This window comes from Ptychodera flava (assembly GCF_041260155.1).
Source record: "Ptychodera flava strain L36383 chromosome 3 unlocalized genomic scaffold, AS_Pfla_20210202 Scaffold_26__1_contigs__length_13983176_pilon, whole genome shotgun sequence".
In the NCBI taxonomy this organism is placed as follows: Eukaryota; Metazoa; Hemichordata; class Enteropneusta; family Ptychoderidae; genus Ptychodera; species Ptychodera flava.
Genome location: NW_027248280.1, coordinates 5,372,463 through 5,390,220, shown reverse-complemented (window position 1 = coordinate 5,390,220; position 17,758 = coordinate 5,372,463). Strand labels below are relative to the sequence as shown.

The 17,758-nt window shown below is 37.9% G+C and overlaps 2 protein-coding genes across 2 annotated transcripts; one reads left to right on the top strand and one right to left on the bottom strand.

Moving 5' to 3' along the window:
• The first annotated feature begins 1,093 nt into the window (after window positions 1-1,093).
• Window positions 1,094-3,840, top strand: LOC139126021 (ATP synthase subunit g, mitochondrial-like). Its single transcript, XM_070692089.1, has 3 exons — window positions 1,094-1,290; window positions 2,882-3,042; window positions 3,380-3,840. The coding sequence occupies exons 1-3, from the start codon at window positions 1,218-1,220 to the stop codon at window positions 3,512-3,514; spliced, it is 369 nt and encodes a 122-aa protein (XP_070548190.1). The 5' UTR covers window positions 1,094-1,217; the 3' UTR covers window positions 3,515-3,840.
• Window positions 3,841-5,806: 1,966 nt separating this feature from the next.
• On the bottom strand, window positions 5,807-14,767 carry LOC139126020 (RNA-binding protein 42-like). Its single transcript, XM_070692087.1, has 7 exons — window positions 14,660-14,767; window positions 12,468-12,580; window positions 10,467-10,804; window positions 9,587-9,878; window positions 7,813-7,910; window positions 7,075-7,171; window positions 5,807-6,005 (listed from the first exon to the last, which is right to left on the bottom strand). The coding sequence occupies exons 1-7, from the start codon at window positions 14,710-14,712 to the stop codon at window positions 5,893-5,895; spliced, it is 1,104 nt and encodes a 367-aa protein (XP_070548188.1). The 5' UTR covers window positions 14,713-14,767; the 3' UTR covers window positions 5,807-5,892.
• Between the last annotated feature and the right edge of the window lie 2,991 nt (window positions 14,768-17,758).

Below are 17,758 nucleotides of genomic sequence, written 5' to 3'. Positions count from 1 at the left end.
CCTCTTCAATACTGTACAATGAGTCAACAGCATACACAATTACATTTTTACTTTAATATGTCAAAACATGTAAAATATCTGCGGTAATGGGTGTAGATTATATTTAGGATTCTTTTGAATATCTTTACGGTGATTTATATTCTGCTCCAGCTTCTAATTGTTGACAAAATTAACTCAGAAGTTCATAACATGTGAGAATTATACATGAACAAATGGAAAGTGCCATTTTCTTGATAAAAAACATGTTTTTCTGTCACTTCTAGTTTCAAGAATTTTATTCCTCCGCTGGTATGATCATGAATGCAGTTTTAATGTTCTCTCAAAGTCACTCTTCATAAAAGTATATGTTCACAGTACCAATTGAATAATTAGCACTTTTCAGGGTGAACAATTGAAATATTTTCACATGAGAAATGACAGATTTTGTAACAACTGTAATTTTATTCTTGCAATTCATTGTACTTTTGTTGTCGTTCTTCTTTGTGGCTATCATTAGTAGTAGTAGTAGTAGTAGTAGTAGTAGTAGTAGTAGTTTTTCAAATATCTTTATTTCACATAGGTCCCTACATACTAAAACTGTAAAAACAAATTTTCACATTTCAAGGAACCAAAGGAAATATAAGATACAAATAAAAGAAAATCACTATAAAGTGCTGGTCGGCATTGAACAGAACACGTCATGAATGACAACAGTAAATGTCAGCAAGAAAGACATATCTTAAACCTATCACATAATATTTCAAAGATGACACAACCTGGTAGTAGTAGTAGTAGTAGTAGTAGTAGTAGTAGTAGTAGTAGTAGTAGTAGTAGTAGTTGTTGTTGTTGTTGTTTTGTTAGGTAAATGCATGGTTTGGTCGACGTCGGGCACGCACAGTTCTGTACTGTCGGTACAACGTGAATATCTTTTCAACCAGAGGGGCGCTACACCAGTCGTACTGGGGTCATCGGGTCATTGCCCCATTCCCAACGACCGAACTACATTTAATCTTCGGGTAAAATCGGAAATATTTCTGTGGATTAAAAGAAGGCATAAGAATTGTCTGGAAAATATGATAAAGCTCTTCATGACGATTTCAATATTACTACGATAATTAAAATTAAAATTTGACAAAATAGAGTGCATATGTTTACATGCAGGTCAGTGAACAAGTTTAGTCCGAGAATTAATTTATGCATCAACAGAGACTCGTCCATCACGTCCGCAAGTTTCCAACATGTCGCGGATGGCAGCGAAGTTAGCCGGTATGGGCAATGCTTTGGCCACTAAGGGGCCAAAACTTGCTACGGGTAGGTAGAACAAACTTTCTTCCAATGTCTTAGCCAAGCATACATAACGATATGTTCCCACAGTCGTAATATGACCCCCTTTGGATTCTACAGGATCCATGTATGCGATCCAGCTATGCACTCGAACGGCAAGATGGCGACGCCGGTAGTGGCTCCAGGTTCCGAATAATTTATCGTACAGCAGACTGCAGTGCAGCCGTTTTTTAAAATTGAGTTATTCCTCGAATGAAACTCTTTGAGTGGTGTCTTGTGTGCGCATTTTCGAATTTCTTCACTCGTGCACATCGTAAAAGACTTTAGCCACATATTTGATATTTTCTAAATCCCTAACCCTAAACATTTGGCACAACCTCTTACTTTTGTAGGTTTCCCCAAATAGGTACCGTTAATCAAAAATGAATCATATGCTGCCCTTTAAAGTTTAAGGTCCTCAATATATTCGCATTCATTTTCTCTTGTAAGTTTTCTGTTGTATTTGATCACTGAATGATCTTATTTTGTACATCCATGATCTTATCATGGAGTAGCTGCAAAATTGTTGCTCTACGGTGAGGCGGTCGGTGAGTTTTGGTTATTTGCGACCTCACCCACCATTAGAGCTACAATGCTGAAGGCCCTGTAGCGTTCAAAATAAGCGCACCGCACATGGCGTGGCATTTTGATGTGAAATCCCACATACTGCATTTGGTCGTAAGGATTTATCACTACTGAAGACTAAACACTATACTACACTAACCTTGTCGTTTATGGGGTTTGGTATTTGTTCAAGCACGTCGGTCACGTTCCTTAAAACATTGAGCGGTTTCTGGAAGTCGCCATTACTGGAAGTAGGTAATGGCGGCTCCCAGAAATGTTTTTGGAACGTGATCCACATGTTTGAACAAATACCTAGTCTGAGAAAATTGCTTCAAAATTTTGATCTGCCACTGCCCAATTTAAAATCTTCGAATATTGTCGTCTTATCATTTTTTACCAAGTTCAATTTTATGAGTTCTATTCTGAGACGAGATTAGTATTGTATAGCTGGCGCATCACATCATATACATGTGAGTTCTGTATGATAGAGCTTATTCTAGAAATTCTTTTAAAATGTTTGTAGTGCTTCAGCTAGACAGAGGGATGGGCTGTTCCCCCTCTGTTGATGTGTTGGCACCCCTAGCAATTTGTCAAGGGGGGGCCAACTGCCCCATGAATTGGTGCCAGTCACATAGAGATACAAGTAGAGCACATGAACTGGTGGAATCCCCCCTAAATTTTCTGGTAAAGGGGGAAAACACAGTTTGTTACTCTCAAGTTATTCAGTGTGACCATTGTGAATAGTGGCCTCTTTATAGCGAAGGAATGGAATGTTGCATTGCTGTTCTAAAGTAAAGGGATGTACACCAACCAGACTTTTTTAGCAAGAAAATTTACTGCTTATACTTTAGGGGACTTTTCACAACTGGGTCAAATCTGCAATGCAGAAAGTATGATCATATGACTTGCGGCATAATGTAGGAAACACAGTCTATTTGGCAGATACACCCCATGTCAGACAATTTGATGATCATTTATTCATTGCAATTCTTGTTTTGTGTGTTGTCTTTATCAGGATTGGTTGAATGGTCCACACCAAGACTCAGGACTTTCTGGTACTATGCCAGAGTGGAACTTGTACCACCAAAGCCGTCTGAGTTCCCAGCTGTACAAAAAGGTCTTCAGGATGTTGTAGCATCAGCTAGAACTGGCAAATGGAAAAACGTCACAGTCAGGGTAAGTCTTGGTGACGCTCACAGAGTTCAAGTTGTACGCTTTGTAGGTGGAAGATCATGTTCATTGTGCTGTATATAATACAAGACTTTGAAAGCAGATCAGGTTGATAGTTCCGTGAAGTCCTGTCTGTTAGGTCAAGGGGAATCGTCGTGACTGACTCGCCAGTCATTGCACTTTCCATGTTTATACTGTAGATCTCTGTAGAGACATGCTCGACATAAAATGACTTTACAAACTGAACTCATGAACAAACACAGAAGACATGATTTTGACAGGCTGTCTGTGAAAGCTCTATCGACTGTAACCTTTGATGTGCCTTCCTCCTTTTATTTTGCAGCAAGCCTGGCTGAACACACTCATCGCCATGGAAATCTGCTTCTGGTTTTTCGTCGGTGAACAAATCGGCCGACGCAGTGTAGTTGGTTACAACGTCAAATTAGCAGTAGAACCACCGAAGCATTCACCCATATAAGAATTTTTTATAAAATGTGGTTTGATTTGCATTACCAGAGTCTGTGTTGAGGGCGCTCTCCAGTAAACTCACAGTGTTGTAAATACCTGAATACATACTGTGCTTGTTACTGGGAAACTAGAAGACCTCAAGGAGAATGGCTTCAACATTGACAAGATTTCTGTCACGGTGTTTGTGTGCATTTCCCTGTATAGAATAATTTGGTTTACAGTGTTTTAGAAACTGGCATGTTGTTGTTTTGCAAACACATCATCTGAAATGTCAACATTTGACCTTTGCAGGTCATTTAATAAAATGAAAAATAACAATATCAAGTTTGAACCTAACATACTTTGTTTGTGTTGTGTTTATGTATGTAATACCATAGACCGTGAAGAAAAGACTGGTTTATGGTTATACGTGTCATTCTAAACTCTCCTGACTGAGCAAGTGAAAATGTCTGCATGTAAAGAATTGTTTTCACAATAATAAACTTTCATTCTGAGACCACTCTACTTTCAGTTATCGTAAACTTACAATGAAGTACAAAACATCAATTATCTGATATGGTAACACCTGATAATTGAAAATTCATTTCAGTGGAACATGTCTAGGTCTATGAAGCCATTAGGAGTAGTAAAACTTTTCTGTAATTAAGTGTGGTGTCCTCAACAGGCATATTCTTTAAGGCTGAAAAATCTACTATTAACTGAGCATTGTCTCAATTGTTTAGATGTCTGTGAGAACAGGTTTCACTGTAAATGACCTGAATAATCAAACAAACTGCACATGTAAGTACCAGTGTCAAAGCCCCTTCACCCAAGTCGCTCACTGAAGTAATTCAAAATTTTCCTATCAAATGATAGAGATTTTAGTCTCCCATCACATCAAGGATATTGGGGTTCCCACAAATTTTCAAGACGTGCCCCACCAACCAAACACTTTAGGGAGGGGATTCGTCCCAACAGGATGACACCCAGTCATGCCATGTCTTGATACTGTGTTAACTTGTTGGTGCAAACTTTAAGCCTGGCAACATTACGTCTCGGCTAAGAATACCAATGTGTCATATACATGTACTCTGACACTGTTACATCCCCTTCCAGCACGCTGTTCTGCTAGATTAAACATAAATCGTTGAATTGTTTTCAAGCCTGTAATGAAACATTGTGCAGGTAAATAATTGTCATTAAAAAACTTTCTCAGGTACCGCTCACAGCACTTAGCTGTAGCAGGGCATCGTCGTAAACCACGCGCCTCTTTACGGCAACAGCTCAGCGCTACCCGTCAAGTAGGTCAGCGGAGCGGAAATCATTGCTCTGGCTAGCGAGAATGTAGCAGGGTAGATTATTGATACATCTACAAATCTGAAAGGAGGTCATGAAACACAATTTCCATGACAGCAACTGATTTCTGAACCTGCCTCAATATCTTAAATTGAACCCCAAGAGCGCTACATCAAAAGAATATTGTTAAAATTTGAGATTCCGAATATCTGTCCCACAGCACTCTGAACCTTTAATAAGTAAAGATTCCTGCAGTCTCACCTTGGATCGTAGAGATTTAAACAGGTGTATAGCCCAGTGGCAGATCAGAGGCAAGAGTGCTCTCTAATTTATGACATTTTATGAGTTACAAATTTTCAGAAATTTCTTTAGAATTCACAATACATACAACTATACTGATATATGAAATACATAAAATTTTTCGGGGGTGGGGGTTTGTGGTGCTTTAAGTTAGTGTAGAGGGCGTACTTGTAGTAGTTCAGTTAGGGTCAGTTGGATGTTTGGAATTTCAGAATCATCAGAAAACAAATGGTTCAAATTCACGTAGCAGTGACACCTAAATGACATGTGAGGTTTTATTTATCAGTAAAAACGATCGATCACAAATACATCATTTGAAGATAGATACCAACAACTGTAAAGCTATATGCAAAGTACAAAATATCTTTGACCATATACATGGAATTTTACAGTCATCTTCCTGATCAAAAGGTACGTGCAAATAATTTTCCGATTTTAGATTTTCTGAGATAAGAGATGAGGTGAAGTGGGTACACAATTTGCAAGATGTAATTATTATTGTAGGTAATATTTTGTCTGACAGGCAACGTTTCAAAGATAACTGCCTGGACATCTGGTGGTTTATTTTCCACTGATTTCCTAGTAGTACACTGCTAGGCTTGCAAGTATGAAAACACCCATTACTTACAATTGAGCTTCCCGTCGATAAGAACAATTACAACAGAGTTCCTCAAGCACATTGATATGTTTTGAAGACCTCACAGTAAAGACACTGAATACAACACCATTTGACTAAGACACTGACGTTTATTACAAAAAAGAAAAATCAGGTAAACAAACACAAATTTAATCTCGGGTAAACAAATAAAAATTTTATCGGAGTCCTAATTTTTCTTTCTCTTTGGCTTTCTTTCTGACGGTGTCAATATTTCTATCACTCCATGTACTCTTCCGAAGCTTGATTGGTCTGTTGCCCACATACTTTCCTGTCAAGTTTAAGAAAATATATGAAATGAAAATATTGTTAAAAATAATACAAACTGTGGAAATACTGGTATTTCACACAATTTGAATTGTCATGTTCCCAGCTTTCAGATAACGATTACATTTTACACGAATGCAACTTGGTATTATACCATGCACAAAATTTTTAGGAATCTTGGGCATGTTTTGGGAAAAGAATTGTGTCAAATTTTCAATATCTGATACCCCTCACACTTTTAAAACCTTTCAAAGGCACGTTGTCCTCATTCTGTGGAGTACTGGCATACTCAGACTAAAAGATCCATCGCTAGAGGGCGCTCTGTAAGCTCCCCCTCTTACGATATACAGTAGTAGAATGCATTGACAGCAATTATAAGGAACATACATTATACACATAAATTTGATTTAAGGTAAGCTGTGTGAGGTTCTTCAAAATCAGATGTGTGAACTTGATCATCAATGTGCAAATTTGTGCCAAAGTGTTACATTCACCTGAAACACTGATGTAAAAAAAAAATTCACCTGCGGGGAAAAATCATTTGAGCGATATGGTAAATTTTAAATTTTCCTTATACAGCCTGTAAATCTGTGCTTCTGATTTTTGAAAAAGGCGTTATTTTTTTTAACAATTCGGCAAAGTTTGGTGTCCCAATATTCTAACAAGATAGTCCCATCAATCAGTGATGACTCAGCTTCTTCAAACGCAATAAAACTTTACATGGCACACAGTTTCAGAGACCATGTGTTAATATAGTGTAGATTGTTGAATCTGTTCAGGTTCTACAATGCTAGACACCATGTCTATTTTAGTGGTAAAGGGTTCATCAGTAGTTTTCTCATACTATGTCAGGTGGAAAAAGTTGCTTTTTGCTGTATCTTATGTGCAATGGACAACAGATTAGTATTCATTTATGCAAATTATATCAATGAATATTGTTTCAGTATGCAAATCTAAAGATTATGAGTCATTATGAATATTCATGAACCTCAGTTAGTACGTGAATGTCTACGAATATCAATTCTGGAAAGTCGATTTCGAACTTTCCAAGGCAGTGAACAGATAATTCTTACCGTTCATTTCTCTCATGGCAGCGATGAAATCATTCGGATCTTTAAAACTTACAAAACCAAAACCTTTCGTTTTGTTTGTTCGCTTGTCTCGCACAACCTGAAAAAATCAATAAAAGAGACCTTGAGTGTAATTGTACAAACTTGTGTAGTTGTCTGCAATATTGAAGCCATGTTCATGTAATGCACTTGTCTTGGCTGAAAACACTTTCCTGATAAATCGAACATAGTATAAGTATCTTGCTGCTCACATTCAAAACAGCGCTGTTTCACATATATCTACACAGACATACTTTTTAATAGATTTATTATTACCATTATTACCATTTGCTTTATTTAACCCTTTTACCACCATGGTTTAGCCCAAAACCATTGTTATCAATGGTGATTGTGGACCTGTTTACAGGGAATTGGGGTGAACAGGTTAAGGCTTAGTAAAAACTGTCTACAGGATAATAGTAAGTGAGAATATATAAACAAACTATAAACAAACCACAAGGATATACTAGTACAACCCAATACAACACAACACAAAATGACACAACAACACACAAACAGTAACAAATCAAAGTCCTGTAAAAAAAGGGCTGAAACATACGAGCACAAAAGTCGATGTTGCAATCCACAATCCGAAAAAAGGAATCATCAGACATTAGCGAAATTCTCAAAAGACTAATGCTGGTACACTGTGGGGCCAATGAACAATTCATACAAGCATATTTCTTCTACAGAATGTCTTACCTTTGCTCTTTGAAAAGACTGGTATTTGCCGAATACTCTGGTGAGGATTTCATCCGTGACTTCATTGCCAAGGTCACCACAAAATATCCGGAAGTCACCTGAAATCAAAATTAACGTTATACCGGTAATACGTGTCACTAAATGAACCATGCAAATACATGACGTGTCACTAAAATGACCATGCATGAAGGACACAGTGCAATGGTGAGTTGCAGCATCACACTGTTATCAGTGTGACCTGGACATGTTGTTTTTATGCTCCAGTGAATCAAACCCTTTACAACCATTTGCAGTAATAGAGCGCGAAGCCACTGCAGTGAACTGCAATAAAACTGCTTACACTAATTAGTTTCAGCTGTAGCCGTGGCCACTTTGGTGTTGAACAAGGCTACTTGATAAAGACCAAAAAGTCTGCTTGTACAAAGGCAAAACTAGCTCTGTCTGAGGCTCGAGTTGTAAATGAGAGTTTACGATTGGCACCCTGTGTTCAAGATTAAGATACAATGTAACATTACCATGTACGGGTCCATGTACAAATCTTTTTTATTTCAACTTCCCCAGACAAACTGTCTGCATGGGACATACAATGTTGTCGACTTTGCCAGCTGGCTACAGCTGAAACTAATTAGTGTGAGCAGTTTTATTGCAGTTCACTGCAGTGGCTTCGCGCTCTATTACTGAAAAGGGTAGTATATTGATGATTTTGTCAGTACGAAACTGCAATCAGTCCAAGTACAGTGAAAATGCACCGTTTGGAGACACAGACTTGAAATAGAGTATCTTGAATCTGATACATGGAAACGAGTCCAGTAGTTTGGTTAGGCAATTATTACAACAACGACATTTTGACCACATACAGGTCTTCTTCAGGGTGATAATGGAAAGATGTAGAAACTGATCGCTCTATAATGGTGAACGGAGGTAAATGAGAGGCAGCTGCACATTATATACACTGCTGAATCTTCTCCTCTGTTTGATTGTAACGCTGGTATTGTAATGGAGGCTTTACATTGAGTACACAGCAAAGTGTTATCATTGATAAATGAATGTTTGTCCCAACCAAATTTCAATCTTCTATAATAACACCAGATATGACACACAACCATGTACAGGCTGTTTTGGCAAATAGAACACTGACCATACATGATTTTGGCAGTGTACAAAACAGACTGAATTTTACCAACAAACCAAATACTGGAACATACATAAAGGCAAAGCTCAAGGACCTCACCTATACAGATTCCATGACATTGCTAAGCAAAATTAAGTCAGGATTTTAGAAAACGACAGCATGTTCACACTGTACAATGGAAATATTTTGCTTAGTGTCTTGGACATCTTTTACTCTACACAGGCTTTGAATTTTAATTTGTGATATCGGCAAATCATCCAGCTGTACAGGATTTTATTTACACTGCACAATACTGATCAGATGAACGGTGGGCAGGTCATGATTTGGCCATTTAAGGGGTTGAGAAAATATATCACTTGTGATACAATCCCATCTATATTTGTGAAACATTTCAACTGTTTGGCATAACCGGGAATATTATTTACAATGACTAGATTCTTACTTATGAATTTCTATAGAGGCACTTTGTAAGACCTTCATTTAGTGCACCTGAAGAACACAGCATTATGAAAACTATTGAGTTTTCTTAGGGGGCCCCCCTACAGCTTTTTGAGACTGGACCCCCAGAATTGCACTTATTTGCAATATCATGGTTTAGTGTGGGCACTGTTTTGTTCACTTTTCCCTTTTCTTTTCACTTACTTGGATCCCAGTCATTTAAACTATCATCTTCCCACGTCATTCCGGCAGCCGTCCTGATGTACTTTTTCTGTTTCTTCGCCACTTTTCCCTCTTTCCCTTTCTCTTCCTTCATGACCTCTGAACTTTGACCCTGGTGAGGGATGTAGGGACCCTGCACTGCTGCACTTGTGTTGTTGCCACTGTCCATGCTGGTTGCCATGGTGTTCATTGTGCTTCCCATCATCTGTGATGTTGGATCTAGGGATGAACTTTGACCTTCTATTCCACTGTTGCTCTGTGAAACATCAGGTTTCTGTAAAAGGAGAAAGTGCCCATATTAAGGTAGAACGCTACTCCGGGACAGATATTGGGATGCTAAAATTTCTACAACTCTTTTCTGATCTACCACTTGTGGGGGCTCATTTGAAAGCTCTTGAAGAAATAAAAACTTTCACTGTCTTAGCTTTTTAGAAAATTCATAATTCAATGCTTCCCCATAGAGTTCACACAGAGAAAGTGGCCATTTTGAATTTCAAATATCACAAAATGTTTGGCGATTTGTTTCGCTAGTTCCAAACTTTGTGGAGTGACCCCTGCTTTGGTAAGAGAATGGTTGAAAGTTTCATTTAGGAAAGTTTGAGCAAAAGTTGAAGTCTTTCACTTTCGAGGCGTATACTACCTTAATAATATTACTCATTTTTCAAATTGATATTTTGAGCAGAACACAGGCAATCCTTCTCCTACAGAGCTCTGTAATCCAATTGTGCGTCAAAATAAAGGTGTCCTCATAAAAAAACAACATACAGATTTGTAATAATGGGTTTCTTTTCTTTCTATAGTCACTGTGTCTGTTTTGGGGAGAGTGATTTGTATCTTCATATACCATGATACTAATGCTTACCTGTGAGAATTTTACTGGTGGCGCCGAGTAGACTGTAGGTGGCTTTGATATAACTGTTGGTTGAATTGGAATCATGTGATGGCTGTGTGGCATTGGCATACCCATTGGAGGCATAGGCATAGGGCCCATGTCGGGCGGACCAGGTGGCGGGATTGGTACCATGGGGCCCATGGGTGGGCCTCCCATCATGGGTGCCCCTGGCGGCATGGGCAGTTGTGGCATCATGGGTGGCGGCGGTGGCGGGGGGAGGTGGTGGGAGTTGGGGTGCTGCTTGGGACGTATTTGAAGTTGGTGGGGTATGAAGGCCGGCCGGGTTGAAATGGGAATTGATGGGGCAGCTGTAAGGAAAGAAAACAGAAATACAGGTTATGCTGGGAACCTTGCAGACTGTCACTTTCATTCTGTAACGAGCTATTTTGTATATACACATTGTCTATAACACTGCATTGGTGTCATAGACAAGCTATTTTGTATAGACACATTGTCTATAACACTGCATTGGTATTACAGACAAGCTATTTTGTATATACACATTGTCTATAACATGCATTGGTGTCATAGACAAGCTATTTTGTATATACACAGTCTATGACACTGCATTGGTGTTATAGACAAGCTATTTTGTATATACACAGTCTATGACACTGGCATTGGTGTTATAGACAAGCTATTTTGTATATACACATTGTCTATAACACTGCATTGGTGTCATAGACAAGCTATTTTGTATATACACATTGTCTATAACACTGTATTGGTGTTATAGACAAGCTATTTTGTATATACACAGTCTATGACACTGCATTGGTGTTATAGACAAGCTATTTTGTATATACACAGTCTATGACACTGCATTGGTGTTATAGACAAGCTATTTTGTATATACACAGTCTATGACACTGCATTGGTGTTATAGACAAGCTATTTTGTATATACACATTGTCTATAACACTGCATTGGTGTCATAGACAAGCTATTTTGTATATACACATTGTCTATAACACTGTATTGGTGTTATAGACAAGCTATTTTGTATATACACAGTCTATGACACTGCATTGGTGTTATAGACAAGCTATTTTGTATATACACAGTCTATGACACTGCATTGGTGTTATAGACAAGCTATTTGTATATACACAGTCTATGACACTGCATTGGTGTTATAGACAAGCTATTTTGTATATACACAGTCTATGACACTGCATTGGTGTTATAGACAAGCTATTTTGTATATACACATTGTCTATAACACTGCATTGGTGTTATAGACAAGCTATTTTGTATAGACACATCTATAACACTGTATTGGTGTAATAGACAAGCTATTTTGTATATACACATTGTCTATAACACTGCTTGGTGTTATAGACAAGCTATTTTGTATATACACATTGTCTATAACACTGCATTGGTGTTATAGACAAGCTATTTGTATATACACATTGTCTATCTATAACACTGCATTGGTGCTTTTTGACATCCTTTCATCTCTACTTTCTCCTACAGAGTTCAAACTTTGTCACAGACGTTGTAACATCGTCATTCCAATTTGGTTGTGGGAGGGATAAATTAAAGTAGAATGCGCCTCCGGGACAGATATTCCGGCACTCAAAGTCTTACAATACAGGTACTTTTTTGTCAACAACTTGTGGTGGCTTATTTTGAAGCTTGTGGAGACAAAAAGTTTTCACTGGCTAAGTTTTATGAAAAGCAGGAATTTTAGTTTCTCTCACAAAGATAACACAGGGATGGTGGCCATTTTGAATTTCAAATATTATAATTGGGAAATTTGTTTCTCTTGTACCAAAATTTGCAAGGTGACCCCCGATTTGTATTGTTGACCTCGAAAGGGAATGCTTTAAAGTTTGCTTGAAGAAAGTTTGAGCAAAAGTTTAAGTCTGTCATTTTCGAGGCGCGAACTACCTTAAAACAATAGGGCTACTTTTTTTTCTGATGACGACAGGGTTGCAGGTTTTCGGAGAGTGACAACAGATTTACCTGATACAGGTATCGATGCAGGAATAACAACGGGTTGTACACTGGTGGCAGGCATTGTGAGTGCAGCAGATATGACAGGCAGCATCGATGGACCCAGGATCTCCTGCTCAAACCTGTCAACAAAAGCAAGGAGATCTTAGAGGTGTGTGTCTGGCATAAAATTGTCCTCATTTTATATTCAGACTTCCAAAAGGGTTCCTTCACAGACACAGCTCAAGTACACTAGATATTACAGTGGTTGGACTGCTCGAATAATATAATATGGTACATATCACTACTTTACATATTGAGTGCACATCACTCTATGGCATGAAAAAATAAAACTATGTGTACACAGGTTTACTGGTCGACTTTATAGAGAATCGTGTTTTCAAGATTTCATTGGAGACACATTAACTACATTGGGATGGCTTCAAAGTATGGATGCTTACGTAAGATATCATACTCTGTGCTGAAGGACTTCGCTGACCGATATTGTCAGTATAGTTGAAACTGACTGTCAGCCTTCATAACATGTTACATGATAGCATGTTACTTTCCCCATGGTATCCCCAGAAAACGTACTGGTTAAACAGGAACTTCCCCTATAAAAGCCGGATTATCGTAAATCTATGCAAATGTAAAAAGCCACGCTACTGATCAGACGTGCCATGTCTGGTCCCAGAATCCCATAATTTTGTAATGTATCAGACTTTCATTGTCTTTGAATTGCATGTGATGTCTGTGAATATATAAAGACTAAACTTGAGTCAAAAATAAACTAAAAATATTGTCCGTTTTTTGTCAGAGAATGCATATGTTTCAAAATGTGTTTCCTGTACGACCATTTGACTCCTATTTGTATATGTCACAAAAAGTGCCCATCACGATTATTCAAATTTATCATACGGTCAAAGCAGTGTTACATGAGAATTCAAAATTCCCGCCCAGTGTATGCAAATGACTGCATCATCAATAATCCCCCATTGTGCGCCCACGGTCCTGTAACTTCCCGTTTAAACTTTCAACTTGAAATACAGTGGTGAATGAAAAGTGACCCATGCGGGACTCGAACCCGCTTGGGTTCAAGATTTTGTAAGACCACGTGAAAATCGCGGTTTTTCAGCGACATGGAAGAATGATAGGTAAATTAGGGCTGATAACATATTTAATGACAATTCACGCTGTGCCAACTTCTTTGTCGTCGATAGTTTTCGTGGATTGAAATTTGTGTGCTTGAACTGGAAAGTAGCCCAGATCACTTGAGAAAGTTATACTTAAATGTATTTGTCCTGGCGGGGAATTTGTCTAGGCAGAGTGTGCATGCTGTTATGGTTTTCATTTTACATGTTATGCTCAAATCTTGCTTTATTTCCACTTGAAACAAACAAAGATCTTCATGTTTCCGCTATGCTGAAAAATACAATTGCTTCCTCCAGTGACTCTGCCCAAGTTGGTAATTAGATACTTTGCAAAGTTGTTTACTCATGTACCGGTATGTTCATTGTTGCATATATTGCATTCACTGATGCAATTCAGTAATGTAATTATGTAATTTTTTCCACTTTGTACTAAGAGTACTGTACCTTACAACACTCTCTGATAGTGTATGTTGAGTACTAATAAATGTTAAATGTTAATGTTAAATGTTAAATGTTATGCTGTTGTTTATTCTATATATGCATGCCATATTCGTATACAAACAAACAAACAATGGCAAAGCATCAGAGCTTGAGCTTTCTCTGATAGTACTAGCCATGAATCAATGGATATTGGATGAACGTGGGCCAGATTGTATAGAGGGACTATGCAGGGACGAAGCAGACTCTCCATGGATGAACTATAGTGTACGATCTACATTGATATTGTGAGAAAATTATAATGATGTCAATGCAATGTAGGTAAGGCGATTATATCTGCCATAATATTAATATAAGTTTGGAAAATATGGATGACCTTGACACTCAAGTAGCTCATCATCGAGACATCTACTCATTACGTAATATTGGCCGTACTGTGGGCATCGTTTTAGACGCGTTTGCAGCTGAGAAACTGACATTCAATTGATTCATTGACCGGCTTTGGCCAAAAACCGGAAGTGCTCGAAATTTGGGCCGGCAAATACGATCAAGCCAGTTTTTACCGCAGAAAAGCGGTACTCTAACATCAGACTAGTCTCTCGCTTCGGAAGAATCTATCAACTTTTCATTTACCTGCTCATCTCAGCCTCCATTTCTTTACGTTTTTCGTCTGGTAACGCCGCCATTTTGCTTGTCTATGGTGTGTTTGGTTTGTTCGTATAGCAAACGTTCACACTTTAGTCAACCGCCCTCACCCGACAATTTTGCTCTATATCTTTCTTTTGTTTAAGGCATTCTGGAAGTTTCCGGGTCCTCTCCTTGGTTAGGGGTGGATTATTTTATGTTCTCGTTATTTGTATGGAAGATTTTTGAAAGAAAAACATTCCAAGCAGACATCAATGAAAAGTTTCGGTATCATTTGAGAGACGTTCTAATATTTTTGGCATAGGGCAAAACTTTTCGCAGTACCACATTTTCTGTGAACCCATGCATAGCCCAAGTTGTGCAGTTGACATGTTGTCGTGAACACAACAAAATATTATATTCAAACTTCGTGAATCTTAATTACAGAATTTGGAAAACTAATCAAATGAACTTGTTTTAATTAACTTTTCAAATAAACGTAAACTTAAACAATTTCACTGTGTCTAGAGAACTTAATTTTGTTAGATCATCTTTAAAGTTGTCGAGTAGTCATTTTCAATATATGTACATTTACCCCGGACACAGATTTGTTTTCTAAAAGTTCCTAAAGATCACACATTTCTATCAGCTTTAACAATTCAATTGATCAGATGCAAACATTGTACATAAATTTGTACAAGTTTGCTGTCCTAGCTAGTTTGTGTAAGGGGCACTTCAATACCATTGCTTCTGTATACTGTTATTGAAAGAAAAATTCCTTAAAGCAGGAGTGTGATAAAAAGGTTAGCAGGGTTCCAAAAATTAAAACAAAATTGTGTATAGTGGAAAAGTCAGTAAAATATTATGCAAAGTCCGTCAATCTTCCAGACTTCTTCAGGATATCAAGTGGTCATCATCAAATAATTGCCACAGTTGATGATATTAGAGCCAACATATGCATAATTGATTTTATCACCACCTCAACAGGGCCAAAATTAGACTTCAAAAATCTAGTATAGCTTGAATACTAAGGCTGCATCCACAAATAACGATTGGAGGGGGGGCTTGAGGAATCGTGATTGAAATCTTATTTTTTTTCAGATCCCCCCCATACCCTAAAAAATTTTCAAATGCCCCCCCTCTATATGATCAAAAATTTTCAAGTCCCCCCCCCCCCCCCCGAAACTATCACAAGCCCGCATATTTGTAAAGGATGTACGCACAGAAAAGAAAAACATATTGCGCCATTCCGCTCGCAGGTGTTCAAGACTACCTGTTCCATTTAGTCACATATTTTTCATTCGTCTTTACTGTTCAAAGTTTTACTTTTGTATTATTTTATGACAAGAATTTGAAAATTTAGAAATCAAGCATGGTGAACCCATCTTTTTTCTTTAATATTTGATTATTCTCATATGCCAGAATTCAAAAATTCCCGATAACTTTTCAAGTCTCCTGGTCTTCCATGTGTTGCTCTCTGGCCTGATCTTGTGTACAACTATGTTTCACTATCATGAGCGTCATTTGACACGAACTCTTCTTCAACTACCATGTACATCAGAGTCAGAGCTATCTCTGTCACTGCTCAGGTATGCAGTGACAGTGACACTGCAGTAGCAGGGCAGTATCTATAGTGACACTGCCCGTTGGCAGTAGCTGTATTAACTTTGATAATTTTGACAATATTTTTGTTCAGTTTATACAACTGCGTTCTTGTTCTACTCCCTACAGCATGTTGAACTGTCCAGTATTCAGCTTGCTATCACAGCCTATGTATGTGTACCATGGATTTGTATCACTGACAACTGACTGTCAGTCTGGACTCATTATCAACAAACATATTCATATATACAGGCTTTGTCGACAAACTGAATATCGTGTGTGTTGAGCATGTTGTAGGGAGACAGCAAGAAACTGTAGTTGATATATTGCATAGAAATATTGCAAAAATTATCAACAGTTGCAGCTTCTGCCCTGTTACTAGGCTAAAGTTTGGTTTTTTACGACAAATCACACGTTTAGATATTTTCGAGATAAAAGTCATGGAATGTGACAAAATGGTTCCAGATTTTGTTAAATCATTACTTAACATTACAACAATTTGGATGAAATAACAATGGTATTCATTTTTCATTGAATTACCTACAAAAACTTGGAATTGGTTAATGTAAAACATAAAGGAAACCAAAAAATTTTCAGGTTCCCCTACAGGCAGAGCAAAATTTTCAAGTCCCCCCTCTACTACCCCCAAAATTTTTGAAAACCCCCCCTTGAATGCCTCCAGCCCCCCAATCATTTTTTGTGAACGCAGCCTAAGCCATACTAGAATTATGTCCTATCCATACATAAAGACTGTTCATTTCCTGTATTTTCTGGTTTAATATTCTATCATAAAGTAAGCAATAGAGAGGTAAATCTGAAATGTACTGCCATATTTATCAGCCAAAGTCAACATCATACAACTCAGCTTAACTTTGATTCTAGACATTACCAAAGTGATCCAAAACTCCAAAGTCTGGTATTAATGGTCATGGCACAAGGTCATGGTATAATGAAGCAATAAAGCACACCGAGCGACGGTATACCACGAGATTTTGACCAGTTCACGACATATATGCAAGAGCGATAGCGAGTGCATATATGAAGTGAAATGGTCAAAATTGAGTGGTATACCGTTGCTGGGTGTGATTTATTGCTATTATATCATAACAGTATATTGAAATTCTGGCATGGAATGTCAAAAGAGGATTTGTGCTCTTGCCATGAGCTCGCATGTGTGCCAATCATGCTATATCGCGAATATACCACAGCTCTTTTCACATCTCAACCAATCAGATTGCTGTATTTGCATCATCAATGTACTGGTATGATACAATGGAGTTTATCACCTTGAGTAACAAGAGTTTCAAACTAGAAATCCAAATGTCTTAACAGGAAAAAGAAAAACACAGTGAGGCAACACAATTTGGCTGCTGCATCTTTATCCTCTGTACTTTGACAACGATGACAGGAATGTACGAAATCCAATGGCATCATTGATATGGAACTAACAACTAACTATTATGAAGGTAAACCTCTACAATGTGAAACAAATGACACACACTCCCA